A 16,394-nucleotide genomic window follows, 5' to 3' on the forward strand; every position below is an offset into this window, starting at 1 on the left:
AGTGCTATAGACATTAAGATACGTAGCTGACAGGCTGTAATCAGAACTATAACTTCAAATGACTTGCATAACTAAAATATAATTTCATTTTCATTTAATCCACAAATATTTGTTGAATAACAACAACGTACAGCACATTGTGATGGCCCCTGGGGGAGGATATAGAAATGAAGGTAATAATAGAAATGATGGTAGTAACAGAAGGTGGTAATACCTAACATCTATTGATAGCTTATTGTGTGCATGACACATTACATGTATTAACTCACTTAATCTTCCCACCAATGCTAGGAGGTAGTTAGAATTATCCTTAATTAACTAAGGTACTGACAAGTTAAGGAATTTGTCCAATGTCAGACAGCTGGTATTTGAACCTAGGGATTCCAGCTGTAGTGTCCTGACTCTGAGGAACCTCCAATCTAATAGAAGGTATTAACTGAAATAACAAATAACTTATAATAAAGACGCAGAATTTTTCAAATGCCAAAGGTGCTGTAGGATTTTAGAGTTAAGAATATGCAATCAGGTTGAAAGAGGAGAATTTTCAGGCTGGATTTTGCTGGTTGGATAGGATTTTAAGAGCATGTTTTAAAGAACATCAAAACTTGAGAAACAGCTCAGTAATTTTTACAAAAACTGTAATCTCTCAACAGCAGGTTATATCAGTAACAGTTTTGCATAAATTAAAACATTCATATACATGGACACTTTATGTATGCATGTTTCACTTTAGTTTCATTAAATGAAAGAAGAGGGCAATTATTACTTCCACACCTAAGGACAAAGTAAATGGAAGTATGCAGTAAGGTACAGAGGACATATCTATTTACTCACACTACAACTACATCCGTCCCTTCTTACACTATACCAGTAAAAACCAGGCTCAGGAAAAAACATATTCTTTAAGAATGTTGATGTGAAAGATCACATCGTTTTTTGTCAGTCATCTGCCATCACTGCCAAGCACAATCATTTTGCCAAGTACTTTGTCACAATGGAGAATGTCTGTATGTTAGCTTTGAAAATCTGTGTCATAAACCTCGTAACAGAATACGCCTCTGCATATCATGCCACCTAAGCATGCTGCCTGAACTGAAGAAGGTCCTTAACACCAAGGAATTTGTTCCAAAAGTAGATGTCTTTTGCAACTTTAATTCACAATAGGTATTTAAATATATATTTAATGCTATGTTTTTTGCAACCCCTGTTTTTGATACAATCTTTTCTTTCTAATTTGGGCTATCACCATACCCTACTATTCTTGAGACGCAGGAACTCCTCCTTTCCATTTGGCAAAAAAATTACAGTATCTGGGCACTAAGAGACAAAAAATTTATATGACTAATCCAAAAAAGAGAAAATAGAAGATAGGCAAGAATCCTAATTACTCAAATAGTTGTTTTCATGTAAAATCAAAGTCCACCCACTTAAAACTCCTTAAAAACTGGAGGACAAAAAGAAATACTTCATGGTATTCACTCAGGGCAAGGGTACAGAAGTGATACATGAACATGTAACAGCACATCTGGGGAACAGCAACTAATGTAGTGGAATGTGGTTTGTACAAAACTGGCTTGGGGCATGAGACAAAAACATTAAGAATCTCTGGTTAAAGAGGATAGACTGAATATAAGGATTTAGTTCTGATGCTTCCCAGTAAAGAAATTTTTGAAAGACTATTAACCCCAAAGAAACAGAAACATAATTTTAAAAGCTAGAAAACAGAATAAGTGGCAATGACAATTACACCTGGGAAGGCTGAATTCCACATTAGCCTAGAGGAAAGCCAAAGACACCTAGTTTATATCACATTGACATTTAGTACACCAAAAGACCTCTAAACTCCTTGGAGAAGTGTTGGGGCAAGGAAAACATAAGATAGGCTGAAGCATTATGTGGTGTTGGAAAGTAAGGAAGTGAGTGCTCAAAAAGCAAAGATGAGCACAGAAGCCCACCAGAAAAAGTGCCCCCTGGCCAAAATTGGAACAGCTTGATCAACAAAATAAATGACAGAAAACTGGATTATAATCCAAAGAATAAAATAAATATCCATAAGTCTATACTGATATAAATAAATAAGTAAATAAATGGGGGGGAGGGACAAATTCTCCTCACAGAAGAATTTCAATTAATAAATGTAGAAATAATGAGAGAAATAGAAAATCACTATTATTAAGCCTCAGTAATAATTGCTGCAGACAAGATCACAGATAGATGATAAAATTAGTGGGCAGAAATTTAGGGGGAAACAGGATACCTGCATGGTCTCAAAGAATTTGATTTTTAAAAGCTATTTTATTTTTAAAGTTTGACCCGCCTGGTTGAATAACTTTAAATCAAAGCATTTAATAATTATTACAGGGGAAAATAGTAAATTGACAGTGGAGAAACCTAGCAGACACCCTCTTACCCAAGTAAGTGATCAAGGGTAACATCATCAGTAGTACATATCAGCATCATGCCCACACTCCTACAACATAATGCACTGAAAGGAACACATCCCGTCTGTGATAATCCTTCTTTTCAATTCATAACCTCAATCTATTCCTGAGAGAACATCCACAAACCCAAATTGAGAGCCATTCTACGATATAACTGACCAGTATTCTTCAAAAGTGTCAAGATCTTGAAAATGAAGACTGAAAAATTATCACAGATAAAAGGAAACTAGGAGATGTAAGTAAATGCCATGTGGTATCCTAAATTTGGATCTTGAAACAAACAAAAACTATGAGTGGGAAAATTGGTAAAATCTGAATAAATTCTGCAGTGTAGTTAATAGTATTATACTAAGGTTAATTTCTTACTTCTGATCATCATTCTATGGTTATATAAGATGTTAAGATAAAAAGAAGCTGGGTGAAGAGTATATGGAAACTTTGTACTCTTTCTGTAATTCTTGTGTAAATACATTAAAGCAAACAAATAAAAAATAAACTAAGGGGCTCAGGAACTGGAAGTTTCAGACACTCTGGGAGTGAGAGTGGAGTCCAAACTAGAACTGACTGAAATCTAAGAAGTAGTGAAAACCCCCAGACCTCCTCTTCTACTCTTCAACCCCTTCTGATAAAAGACTAAACAATCCCTGGAGAGCATATAACAGGACATATCTAGACTAGAGGACAACATGCTCAATTGAATTTGAAGGGTGCCATAATGAAAACTGGGGAATTAGGTTAATCTGCATGCTTAAAGATGAGACCCATGTCCCCTTTTCCTACTCAGCTCTCAAGCTTATTCTCTCCTGGCAAAAGATGAGAAATTTTGTCTGGGAAAACAATCCAGCACAAGAGAAAAGATGTGTCACCGGGTGCCCTGGTCTAAATGCCTATGTCTCTTCACCCCAAAATTCACATGTTGAACCCTACTTACCAATATGATGATATTAAGAAGTGGGATCTTTGGATGGTGACTGGATCAAGAGGGCAGGGCCCTCATAAATGAGATTAGCGCCCTTGTAAAAGAGGCTCCAGAGAGCTTCCTTGTCTCCTTTCACCATGTGAGGACACAGCGAGACGGTGCTACTCTGTGAACCAGAAAGCATGCCTTCACTAGACACCAAATCTGCTGGCACCTTTATCTTGGACTTCCCAGCCTCATTCACAGAAACTGTGAAAAATAAATTTCTGTGGATTACAAGCCACTCAGTTTATGATATTTTGTTTTTGCAGTCCAAATGGACTAAGACTGGGAGTCTGCAAGGAAATCATCCAGATTTACCATTCTACAGAGAAAACCAAAATCACACAGAAGCAGAGCTTCCATTCAGCCTAGGGCCTCTCTCTTAAATAAGCACAGACTTCCAAGGATCATGAGACATCTAAGAAAAGCAACAAATACGAAAGATAAAGACCAAAGTAAACAAACAGAAAAAGGAAATTTGGAAGAAAAAGAATACGCAGACAAAAAAAAAAAAAACTACCAATATTTCCTAAGAGAGATAAGACGCTGCATCCATAAAACAAATATAGGATTTTTTTTTCAAAAAAAGGAATGGAAACTACACATATGACAGCAGAAATAAGGACTTAGTAGAAGAACTGGAAGACAAAGTTGAGAAAAATCTCCCAGAAAGCAAAGAAAAAAACATAATGAAAATAGACAAGAAAATTAGAGAAACCCATCAGTAGGCCCAACATCTAACAATAGGAATTCAAAAGAGAGAGGAGAGATAAAATGAAGGAGAGGAAATCAAAGAAATAAAGGAAAATCTATAGAATTTATGAGATAAATTCCAGATTGAACAGGAGTAGCAGAATGAATTTAAAAAACACACATATCTAACTACATAATACAATAATTTCAGAACTCTGGGGACAAAGATTCTCTCTCCAGCTTGCAAAGAGAAAAAAAGAAAGTTTCAAAATAGTTGAAAAGGATCTTCTAAGCATCTGATCTCAACATCAACACAGAAAAATAGAAGACAGTAGAGCAATGCCTTCAAAATTCTGAGAAAAAATTATTTCTGACTCAGAGTTCTCTGCCCAGTCAAACTATCCATAAAACAAGAGGGGAGAAGAAACATTTACAGACACGTAGAGTCTTGAAAAAACTCTATCCCATCCAGAAAACAATTTAAAGTGGCCCTTCAAAATGAGAACGTAAACAAAGACAGCCAAAGATACCAGATACAGAAACAGCGGCTCCAAAACAAGACAGAACTGAGAGAATCATTAAGATGACAGTAAAGCAAGTCCAAGACAACAGCTGCACAAAAGTTCTAGCTTTAACGAGTTCAAACTGGAGCAGGTCAGAGGGCCTGGGAAAGAGCTTCTTACGAAGTCAAAATTGGTAGGTTTGAAGATAAGCCATCAAACACTTGAGAGATAGTTTGGACTAAATCAGGGTTTCTCAACAACAGCTCTATTGACATTGCGGGCCTTGTAATTCTTGGTTACAGGAGGCTGTCCTGTGCAGTGCATAAGAATACTTGGCAGTATACCTGGCTTCTACCCACTAGATGTCAGTAGCACAAACCCACACTCTCCTCCACTCCCCCAACATTGTCAAATGTCCTCTGGCGTGAAAATGGGCCCCAACTGATAACCACTTGGCTAATTTAATAAGTATACAGAAAACTAAGCAAAGCAAAATTGTTAAAAATTACTAACTCTGGCCTGGCTAACATGGTGAAAATGGAGTCATTATAAACTTTGAAATACTGATGTATCCAGGCCGGGCATGGTGGCTCACACCTGTAGCCCTAGGACTTTGGGAGGCTGAGGCAGGAGGATTAAGTCCAGGAGTTCAAGACTAGCTTGTGCAATAATAGTGAGACCCCATCTCTACGAAATACTGATGTATCCAAACAACTTGCAGTATGACAATATTGGGAGTACTGGGCAGGGTTAAAAAGTGTGTTTGTGTGTTGTTGGGGATAGCGGTAAACCCTCATTTTTACTTAGACTGAAAAATACCTTAAACTGAAAAATCAAGAAGTAACACTATAAAAATGCTAGTTTCGGCTGCGCATGGTGGCTCACACCTGTAATCCCAGCACTTTGGGAGGCCGAGGCGGGTGGACCACAAGGTCAAGAGATCAAGACCATCCTAGCTAACACTGTGAAACCCCGTCTCTACTAAAAATAAAAAAAATAGCCAGGTGTGGTGGCGCGTGCCTGTAGTCCCAGCTACTCGGGAGACTGAGGCAGGAGAATCATTTGAACCTGGGAGGCAGAGGTTGCAATAAGCTGGTGTCATGCCACTGCACTACAGCCTGGGTGACAGAGCAAGACTCCGTCTCAAAAAAAACAAAAAACAACAACAACAACAACAAAACGCTCATTTCAAATATGGACGTAAAAGTATCAAAAGCCTGAAATGATGGGAAATTTGCAGAGACCTACTGTTTTTGTAAATACAGTCATGTGCCATATCAAGACATTTTGGTCAACAGTGAATCACAAATATGACAGTGGTCCCATAAGATTATAAATACCGTATTTTTACTGTACCTTCTGTATGTTTGAACACACAAAGACTTATGATGTATTACAACTGCCTACAGTGTTCCATACAGTAACATGCTGTACAGGTCTCTAGCCTAGGAGCAATAGGCTATGCCATATATCCTAGGTGTGTAGTAGGCTAAAGCATCTAGGTTTATGCAAGCACATTGTATCATGTTCAGATGATGTCTAATGATGCATTTCTCAGAATAGATCCTCGTCATTAAGTGACATGTGACTGTAGTTCTGCAGAGCTATTTGACTCTTATAAATATGTGCATGTATTAAATATAACTTTGATAAAAATAAATTTAAAAAATCAACTGAGTCCATATTATCAAGGACTTTCCCACTGGTTAAAGCTACCTTGATTTAGAATCAAACAGCTATGTAACTTTGAGCAAGTTACTTAACATCTTTAAGCCTAGTTTCTTCATGTGTAAAATGGATAATGAAGAATAATAGCTAATACTATCATACTGTCAAATGAGATAATATATGTAAACTGGTTAGCATAGTGTCTAGCACATACTGTTTACAAATAGTACCTATCATTCAAATTGCAATCAGAGGGTAATAATTATAAACTTTAAAACAGGTAAATCTTAATCTCATCTGTTTTGGTAAGTAACCCTGGCAGTTGTGGGGAAGATGGTTAGGAAAGGAAAGGCCTTGGAAGCAGAGTGACCAATTAGAAAGGTTACATTGGAGAAAATACAATAATTAGACAAAGGCAGAGCCATGGATAGAAAGATAAGGACACAGAAATATTTTCTTTTTGTGTGTGTGTGTGTGTTGAGACGGAGTCTCGCTCTGTCCCCCAGGCTGCAGTGCAGTGGCGCAATCTCGGCTCACTGCAAGCTCCGCATCCCGGGTTTACGCCATTCTCCTGTCTTAGCCTCCCTAGTAGCTGGGACTACAGGCGCCCGCCACCTCGCCTGGCTAGTTTTTTTTTTTTTTTTGTATTTTTTAGTAGAGACGGGGTTTCACCGTGTTAGCCAGGATGGTCTCGATCTCCTGACCTCGTGATCCGCCCGTCTCAGCCTCCCAAAGTGCCGGGATTAGAGGCTTGAGCCACCGCGCCCGGCCCACAGAGATATTTTCTAAGTGGTGAACTACATGTGAGAAAAAGGAAAAGAGAGGAGTCAAAAACGGTTCTAACTTAAGCATATAAATAGATGGCGATAACACTAACTGAAACAGGAGAACACCAAGAATTGGGTTGCGAGAAGGGAAGGAGAAATAAGCTTGAGATTACCTATATTTAATTTGTGGGTCCTAGAGTACAACCAAGTAGAGATATCCAGTATGCAAGTGGAAATCTGAATCTAGAAGGGCTCAGGGCTAGAGATATAAATGTGTAAATCACAATCAAAGGTTGAAGTTATACAAGTGGGTCCGATTACTCAAGGCAAATACACAGAGTAAGAGGAGAGGGGAAACAGGAAAACTGTGAGCACAAAAAATTAACAACACTATGTAAATACCCCTGAAACTACAATCAGATCATCTTAATTTGTTTTTGAAAATAATGTACAGGGTCATTTTTAAATATGAAAGTCTAAATATGTATCCCAATAATCCAGACATCCAGAAATAGCAACTCTTAATATTAGTGTATTCCTTCTAATCTTTCAATGCATATAACCCTAAATTGTTCATTTTTTCCTCGACAAAATTAGAATCATATACAACTCTGCATTCAGCTTTGCTTTCATTCATTAAATGAGCATTTCCAATGATATCTAAAATAATGACTTTTATTAAACACTCCAATTTGTTTACAACCCTGGCAGGTATAACTTGACAAACTTGTCTCTTACTGGTAAGAGACAGTCAATATCTGAAATTTAAGAAAAAGGCTCATTTTAAAAGAATCACTAAAATCAAGAAGGACAATTGCAGCACATTTCCTCAGGTAATTTAATTAGGAAAAATAAAATTAAAAGAACATGCATTTGATATGTTCTATAAAAGATACTGATGAATGGATTTTATAAGAAGTCAGACAATAGAAATAAAAACGAGTTGTTTTTGCTATCAATATGTCTTATATATGTACTCTGAGGTTGCTGTGAAGCTCAAATGAGTTAATACAAAGTACAACCAACAGTATCTGGTATATAAATAAATGCTCAATAAATACTGGTTATTACTATCATCATCATCATTAGATGCCAAAACCAGTTCCAGACAGAAGTAGTGATTGCATGAAAGACAGGAGAAAAAAATCCAGAGATAAAGAATTTACATTTCTACTCTTTTTCCTTCATTTTTTCCATTTTCTCTGGATTTACAGAGTCCATGAGCACTACTTTAAGTACTGCAGTTTAAGTATTATTTTTAAAGCAACAGTAAATGTGTACCTTATCCTTGATTATTCTATAAGATACTTGAGAGAACAAATTTTTCTATTCTCAGTTTTTCCTATTTGGCAGAATACAGTAAGATGCACAGTGAGTACTCAATGAATATTAACGACACACATCCTTATAAGAAAACAGAATAACAAAATAGCAACCAAACAATAATTAAAATTGGGATGATATTAAAAGAGACCTCAAAGCCAAAATCAATATACTACAATTCAAAGACATATAGCAGAATGAAACAGGTGAAAAGCTTTGTTCTTCACCACAATGAAGATACCACTCTCTTTGCTCTTTCTGGGTACAACAATTTAGGAGGAATACCAAAAACCCTGGATTATGTCCAAAAGAGAGGAACTAAGAAACAGTTAAAGAACTGAGGATGCTCAGAACAGAAGAGGTTAGTTCTCCTGCTGCCCTCTTCCATCTTCAATGATGAGAAAAACTATCCAATGGGAAATGCTTTAACATTTCTGTAAGGCAACTATCAAAAGATGGCAGCTATAGAGATCTAGACTTCTCTCAACTCAAAAACTGAAAAATAACATCTCTTCTAAGACAAAGATGTTATCAAAGATTAGTCATGAAAGTATGTATTAAAGCAAAAGTTGGAAAACAGCTTGCCAATGATGCTGTGGAAAACCTCCAAGGACAGGATAATTGGTTAGAATGCTAAATTTGCTTACAACCCTGTCACCACACCAACGAATATTTACTGAATATCTGCTCCAGGAAAGACGCTGTCTTAAACCTATAATACAAACCTACAAAAACGAAAAACAAAGAAAGAGAAACACACACAGTCTTTGTTGTCAAGGAATTCACAACATATAATATATAAAATGTAGATTACAGTTTCAGATCATAATAGATGTTGCCAAGCACCATCTTGTAATTGCCAAATGAATTCTATTCCCACATAAAGGTCTTCTAAGAGTGAGAAATCTCTAAGGTTAAAATGGTCAGAAAAGGCTACTTAGAATAACTGAGATATGAGGTACTTATGGAAAAATGTGTATGAAGTTTTGAACAGGAAGGAGGGGACAGCACAAATAGAAGCGAAATGCAAGTTAGAGAGAAACCTGTTTGACTACATTAAAAACCTGTTTCATGGGAGAAGAGATAAGCTGGAAGGACAGGTTGTGGCCAGAATCAATTGTACTGGGCCTTGAATACCAACCTAAGTAATTTCAAATTTATCCTGCATAGAGTCTCTGTAGCAACTACTCATCTCTGCTGTCGTAGCGATACAAAAATACTAAATAAACAGCATAGCTGTTCCAAGACTAAAATTTGAATTGCATATTATTTTCATGTGTCACAGACTATTATAATTCTTTTGACTTTTTTTCTTCAACAATTTGAAAATGTAAAACTCATTCTTAACTCACGGGCCATACAAAAACAGGCTATGAACTGATCTGGACCACTGGCCGTGGTTTGCCAATGCCCGTACTACACTAAGCTGTCTTCTTCAAGAGTCCTCTAAAGGTACATTTGTCCTTGAGTTTCAGGGACCAAAATATATTATTCACTGAACAACTATACACATCAACACGTGCATGCACACATGCCCACATCTAACCAAAATCTAAATCTAGTAGGGGTCAGAGGTTCCCTATACAAAGGTCCTCAAAAAAAAAAAAAATCTTTAGATTGATAATAAGTCATTAAAATAAATGCAACAAATTTTTTAATTTGCCATTTATTTTCACATGGTATATGTACTTAGAGTTACAAACTATTCTTACAGAGCCTCTAAATTACATGGAGGGCTCTGTAAAGTAGAGTATAATCAAGGGAATAGTAGCAGAGGACGTGAGTTCTAGCACTAGGTCTGCCATTTACTCATTATTTGACCCGGAACAAGTCACTTTCAATCTTCTGGGCCTAATTCCCTCAACTGTGAAGTGGAGGGGTAACTTAGATGATGATTATGCTTTCTCTTAGCTTTAGCACTGTATGATTCTACTACTACTTAAAAGGACCTGTCCGGGAGCTTCAAGGATCACACAAAAGTGCTAATTAAGAATACAAAAAAGATGACAAAGGCCTTGACTAAATGAGTGGGCAGATAGGACAAACAGGTGGGAAAATGACCAGAAAAGTGGAGTATCACTAAAATAAAGAAATTGGTTTTTAAAAAACTATCAAATCCTGCAGAGAATTCAAAGAGCAGAAGAGGCAAGGAAAAAAAAAAAAAAAAAAAAAAGCCAAAGATTTTGGTCATTTAAGAGATAACTGGTGACTTTCAGAAAGTTTCCAGTAATCCAGAAGCAAACATGGAAGTGGAGGCAATCACTTTAACAAAGAATGAGTGTGGCCATCAAAGAAGAAAAAGCTAGTTGGCTAGCTATAAAAGGTAAGAACCACAGATTATGCTTCCAGGAATCATGAAAGGAACCAGGGAAAAAGAAGACTAAAGATGAGACTAAGGAATAGACAATAAAGGCATACGGTCCATAAAAAGTAGAAGGGGGGGGGAAAAAGTTGTGATGAATGTAAAGCCTCAGGGAAGGGATTTAATCTTAAAGGACAGGCATTTAATCTTTAAACTTTCATTGCTGCTATCACTTTTTACACAACAGATGTTTCTGCAAAGCTCGGTATCTATTATTATATCATGTTTTCTATAAATCAAGTTAATAGGGAAATAAATCTAATGTTGAGTTTTCTTAAAGCAGAGTTCCACCTATATGATATTTTTCTAACGATCAAAAAAATTGAGAAAGAATATTTTTATAAAAATGAAAACCAGCAATATGAAGCTCTAAAACGAAACACATATTTACACCTTTCTTACAGCACCTATCACTTCCTTCCTTGCATAATTACTTATGTGGTAAAGTACCTAGTCCCTAATTGGAGTTCAACAAACACTAGTGTTCCCTTTCTTAGTAACTCAGAAAGTTCCCAAGGCAAGAATTCTGATTAACTCATCTGCTTATCTGCTTTGCACAGAGTTGGTGACGCTTGATGAACACACACTGACACATAACTCTCTGCCTTTTACAAAAATCGTCCTTGCAAAACAACTATCACTGTCCATCTGACAAAGCTGGGAAAATACCTGTATCATACAGGTACATAACTCCAATAATATCACCTTTGCATGGTGTCAGTGCTTGCTTAAGTAGCAAAGAATTGCTACAAAACAAGTAAAACAGGCACAAAAAAATTTAAGAACCTGTAAATGATCACTCATAAATTTCAAGATTCCACATAGCTAATTTCAATCCAACACTTGTCTCTATTTAAGGTATATGAGAAATAAAAATCCCAAGCATTAGCCTGATGATCAGCCAGTTAAAAATACACGTTTGAATACGCCGAAGATATTTATAAAGCCAACAGAGATACTATTAATATGTTGAAATTCGCTGGCCAGTGCTGGATTCTACCCTTAATCTTCTACTACTATTCAAGAGAACCCAACTAGTCAAGGCTTCTCGTATCACTTAAGTCACTCAAATTGGCATACACAACCCAACCTCAAAAAGAAAAAAAGAGTTCAGCTCTCCATATGGTAATGTTCTCCTATCTCCTTCTTTTACGTTAATGTCCCATGTACTACTTTTCCACGATCTTAAGTAGGCCTCATTTAAGCAGGCCAATAGTACTACCAAGTAACAGGAGTTGAAAAAAAAGTCGTAACAGTTAAGTCTGCCCTCCCACAGATCTCACTTGGGTGTAGATTTCACAAGCGCTGAAAGCTATACGCTGCCACTGTCAAACCCTGAAGCCGCACCGTCACCCTGCTGTGCCCATAGGCAACTGTTCAGAATGTTTTCTTTGAAATTATCTCTCTCGGCTCGACACGTTAAACAAGAACTTAAAAGGCCACCTTCTCCCCTAAAGTAGAACCTGATTCCTTCCCGTCCGCTCCTTTATTCGTCCAGCCCATAAAACCCGAGGCGGGAGGTCCGCTCCCCGACCCCTAGAGCCAGCGGGTCTCCCAACTGCTCGCCGCACCCACCGTCCACCCCCGACTGCCTCACGCCTCCTCCTTCCCCCACGGCAGAGCCTGCACCCCGGCCGGGCCCGCAGCCGAACCCCGGCCCGGGCCTGTGTTGCCGGGAGCGGCCGCAGGCCTCAGGCCTAACCTCCTGTGGGGCCCCTCACCTCTTTCGGGACCAGTTGGTTCTCCTCGCCGGGCACCATCGCTGACTCCGGCCGCTTCTCTCCGCCCTGCCGGGGGAGGGTGGAGGGTGGCGGCGGCTCGCTAGCTCAAGAGAGAATGGCAATGGCAGTCATCCTCTCCGCCGCCTGCGCTCCAGCAATCGCGGAGGCCTCACCCTGGGCCTCAGACACCAGCGCGCAGACACCGACCCAGGGCTCCGCCGCCGCCGCCGCCGCCGCCGCTACCACCGCCGCCTTCGTCGTCGGCCCCTCCCCCAGCTCGCAGCAATCAATGGAAAAATGGCGGCGGCCGCTCTCGCGAGAATTCGGCCCGTCGGGCTCCAAGCCCGGCGCCTGGCGCCCGAGGTGGCCGGCGCTTGTCGCTCGCTTCTAGTCACCTCGGCTCTTCCTCAGCCCCGGGAAGTACAGAATTGGCAAGACAGCCATGCAAACGCTTTTCGTTAGAGGAGAGCTGGACGTTCCATCTCGGGACTCCCTCTGCCGGCCAGGGAAGGACCAGGCCCACTGTCCTCCCTGCCTTCTGGGGCTCTTCCGACTCTGCCCAGCAGGGAAAGACCAGCCGAAAGTTCCTTCTCTGACCCTAGCAACTCATACCCTTCTGGCTTCCCGTTAGCAAAGCGCCTGGACGTCATCCCCTCTTCAGATACCCCAGGCCTCGTCCTGGTAGAGACACCACCGCGGGTCACCTCCCGGCCCCCGCGCTTAGACACGGCTCTGGCCCTTCCAGTCGGAATGAACAGCGTTTTATTTGCTCCCGTTCACTCTCCTGACGTTCTTTTCCCCTTTCCCCACCCTCCTTCTCAACGGCCCCCAGCTGGAGGGACCTCAGGGGCCACCCCCTGCTGGGGGAGGCAGCCACCCCTTCCCTTATGAAGCGGTGTCCTCACCGTCCGCCCCCCGCAACTACATTGGAAAGGCGCTCCCCTGCCCCCTTCCACAGAACTTCCTTCTCCATCAGGGCCAGGTCTGAGACTGAGCTAGCCTCCAAGAGTAGAGCTGTGTATGCTTCAACCTGTGATCTCTGTTAACGTTTTTGGAGAACTTTAATCTTCTCTAGCAGTAAGCATGGTGCTTTGTGTTACACTAAACAAAGTTTGCTGTAGTCATTTTTCCAAATCCTACTTCCATTATAGAGACTCAGCGGGGCTCCTTCATGAAGACTTTTATGGATGCAGTGATCTTACAGCGTGCTGAGATAATATAATCTTGTCATGTTCCTAACACCCACAGCATTAACTGCCTGCACTTGTGTTCTCCAAACTTTTTTTTATTGTAATCCCGTTACCAAAAAAAACCCCATATACTTATATAAGTTTTATACGTATCCTTCTGTGTGCAGAATTACAAAACATTTGTAAAATGTAAAAAGGCTAAGACAAAGATGAAATAAACATTTAAAATAACTGAGTTATTTTCCATATTAATGGTATAAAAATCTTTGTTATTCCCACTAAAAATATTTAGGGAAATCAATATGATTGACTAAGTTACATTAATTTTAAAAATAATACTTCGTGAAATAGTTATTAAAATGTCTGATTCAACGTCAGGTTACTTCTGTATTTGGTTTTAATGACTGTCATAAGCTGGAAAAAAAGGTAACTCACAAAGATGTAGATCCTAAAGGAAGAAGTACATCCTTGGGCATTCTTCCTAATGCATGTTAAGAAAGATTAAAAAAAAAAAAGTTTCATTTTTATCCATTCCATCCACCAACCATGCAAAGGTTTTTACTGAAATTCAACTAGTAGTGTTCCATCTTTCCTGATGTCAACCAGAAGACGTTGCATTTTTATATTTTTACAAATGATTCAAAGCTCTTTGGAATAAATTGCTTAGAAGATTTTTAAGAGCTTGAAAATTTCTGTCTTCAAGTTTTAAGCATTCATGTATGAGTTTTGAGGGGTTATAGATCTTGTCTTTAAGGTTTTGATAGTTTGATTATCATGGATTAAGATGAATTTTGACTTTTTAAAATATTGCATTAAAATTCGTTGTCTTGATTATTGAATTTTTGGCACCACCCCTTAAATTTTGTGCCCAGGGTGAATGGTTTTCACCTTGAAAACCATTTGCTTCACCATAGTTCCAGCCTTGGGTGGCTCACATATATCGTTTTTGCATCAAAATCACATGATGGAAATATTTCCAAACTTCTATTTTCAAAATGTCATCCCATGACTTAGTAAGATGTCTTCTGTAGTGCTGGCCACTGCTGTGGTGCTCACACTAGAAGTAGAAATGTCATCTGTCATCATCTTTTTTGCTTATGCTTGCAGTATTGTTTCAAACTCATGTTGTCTTTCCAGAAATCCTTTTTAGCCACTTTCATTTTAGTACAGGTTGATATAATGAAATAAGAAGGTAATTGATAAATCTACTTAATTCAGCACACATAAACTGGAATAAGTCACAACATACTAAAAGAAAATGAAGGAATCTCTGAATTCTCTACATTGCAGAACTCACACTTTTTATTCAGGAATAGTGAGATGCCAGTGTTTATATATTCGATATAAGTAAAATTTAATTTTGTGTTTTTAGATTAAAATAAATAGAAAAAGAAAGTCTAACATTTTCTTCCCACAATCCCCCTTTTCTGATTGCACACTCTTTTCTTTATAGGCCACTGGCTTGACTATTGCAGGAGAGCCTAATAGGTTGGTAAGTATACAATGAATATTTGTGGAATAAGTATGTGGATTCATGAATGGATTAATGAATAAATGGACAAATACAAATATATGCCTACTCTTCCTAATATATTGTTACTGAGATTACATGGATATGTGTTGATTTACTTTATATGTGAATTTTATTTCTCCAGTCCTTACCTCTCCCATAGGCTGTAAACTCAATCATCTACCTTTTTAATGGCTCAATACATCCCAAATTTAAACTTGACCTGAACAGAACATTTGATTTCCAAGCTTTCTCTACCTCTTGCAACATATCCTCTATCAGTTCTCCCCAACCTTGCTAAATTACACCATCATCAATTCAGTTTATCAAACCAAAAACCTGAGACTTACATTCAATCTTTTCATATGGGCTGTTGCTTCCACCTCTGAAACACATCTCATATCCATCCACTTTTCTTTCTATCCACTACTGCACATCCCACTCGAATTACTTTATTCTTTTGCCTGAACTACTGCAGTTACCTCCTAACTGGGTTCCTGTTTCTAATCTTATCCCTCAACAATCCATATTCCATAGAGCAACCAGAGTGATCTTTCAAAAATATGTCATATACCTCCCAAATCTTCCAAAGACATCTCATCCCTCTTAGAAAAAAATTCATATTCTTTGCCATAGCCTGTAAGACCCAATGTAATCAAACCCCTGTCTGTCTTGCTCCAGTCATCTGCCACTCTTCCTCTTACACTTAATGACCCAGCCACTCTGCCTTTACTGGGGTTTCTAAATACATAAAGTTTGTCTCTGCCCCAAAGCCTTGTAGTAGTTATTTCCTTTCCCTGAAAGGTTCTTCCCCCAGATCTTTCTCTTTTCTAGTTTAATCTTGTCATTTGGGCTTCTCAAATGTTAAATCTTCCAAGAGACCTTTTATGATAATCCTGTCTAAACTGGTTGTCCTTAATGCATCCTCAATGTCTAGAACAATGCCTGACACATAGTAGGTCATTAATAAATTGTTGTTGAATTTAAAACAGAAAAACAAAAAACAAGACTGGTGTGGGTCAGAGGCTGATGATTTTTCTTTTAATTTCTTTGGGAATATTTTCCTTTTCCTTTTCAAATGAAAAAGTTCATAGTATAACCCCAGTCAAAGTATGAAAAAAAAAAAAATCACACAAACCCAGTTTGGAGGACATTCTACAGGATGCCTGGTCAGTACTCCTCAAGACTGTTAAGGTCATGAAAAACAATGAAAGAATAAGACACTGTCGTAGACCAGAGGAAACTGAGGAAATAT

General features: G+C 38.6%; 1 protein-coding gene across 3 annotated transcripts in view; it reads right to left on the reverse strand.

Moving 5' to 3' along the window:
- Positions 1 to 13,284, reverse strand: part of USP47 (ubiquitin specific peptidase 47) — a 123,346-nt gene extending 110,062 nt beyond the window's left edge. For 2 of the 3 annotated variants that reach the window (XM_025357025.1, XM_025357024.1), the window contains exon 1: positions 12,440 to 13,241. In XM_025357025.1, the coding sequence (XP_025212810.1) occupies positions 12,440 to 12,478 (39 nt within the window). In that variant the 5' untranslated portion in view covers positions 12,479 to 13,241. Of the gene's footprint in view, positions 1 to 12,439 lie in introns of all 3 variants that reach the window. The other variant, XM_025357023.1, reaches the window with a different exon arrangement.
- Positions 13,285 to 16,394: the final 3,110 nt, after the last annotated feature.

Source organism: Theropithecus gelada, chromosome 14 (assembly GCF_003255815.1).
Source record: "Theropithecus gelada isolate Dixy chromosome 14, Tgel_1.0, whole genome shotgun sequence".
In the NCBI taxonomy this organism is placed as follows: domain Eukaryota; kingdom Metazoa; phylum Chordata; class Mammalia; order Primates; family Cercopithecidae; genus Theropithecus; species Theropithecus gelada.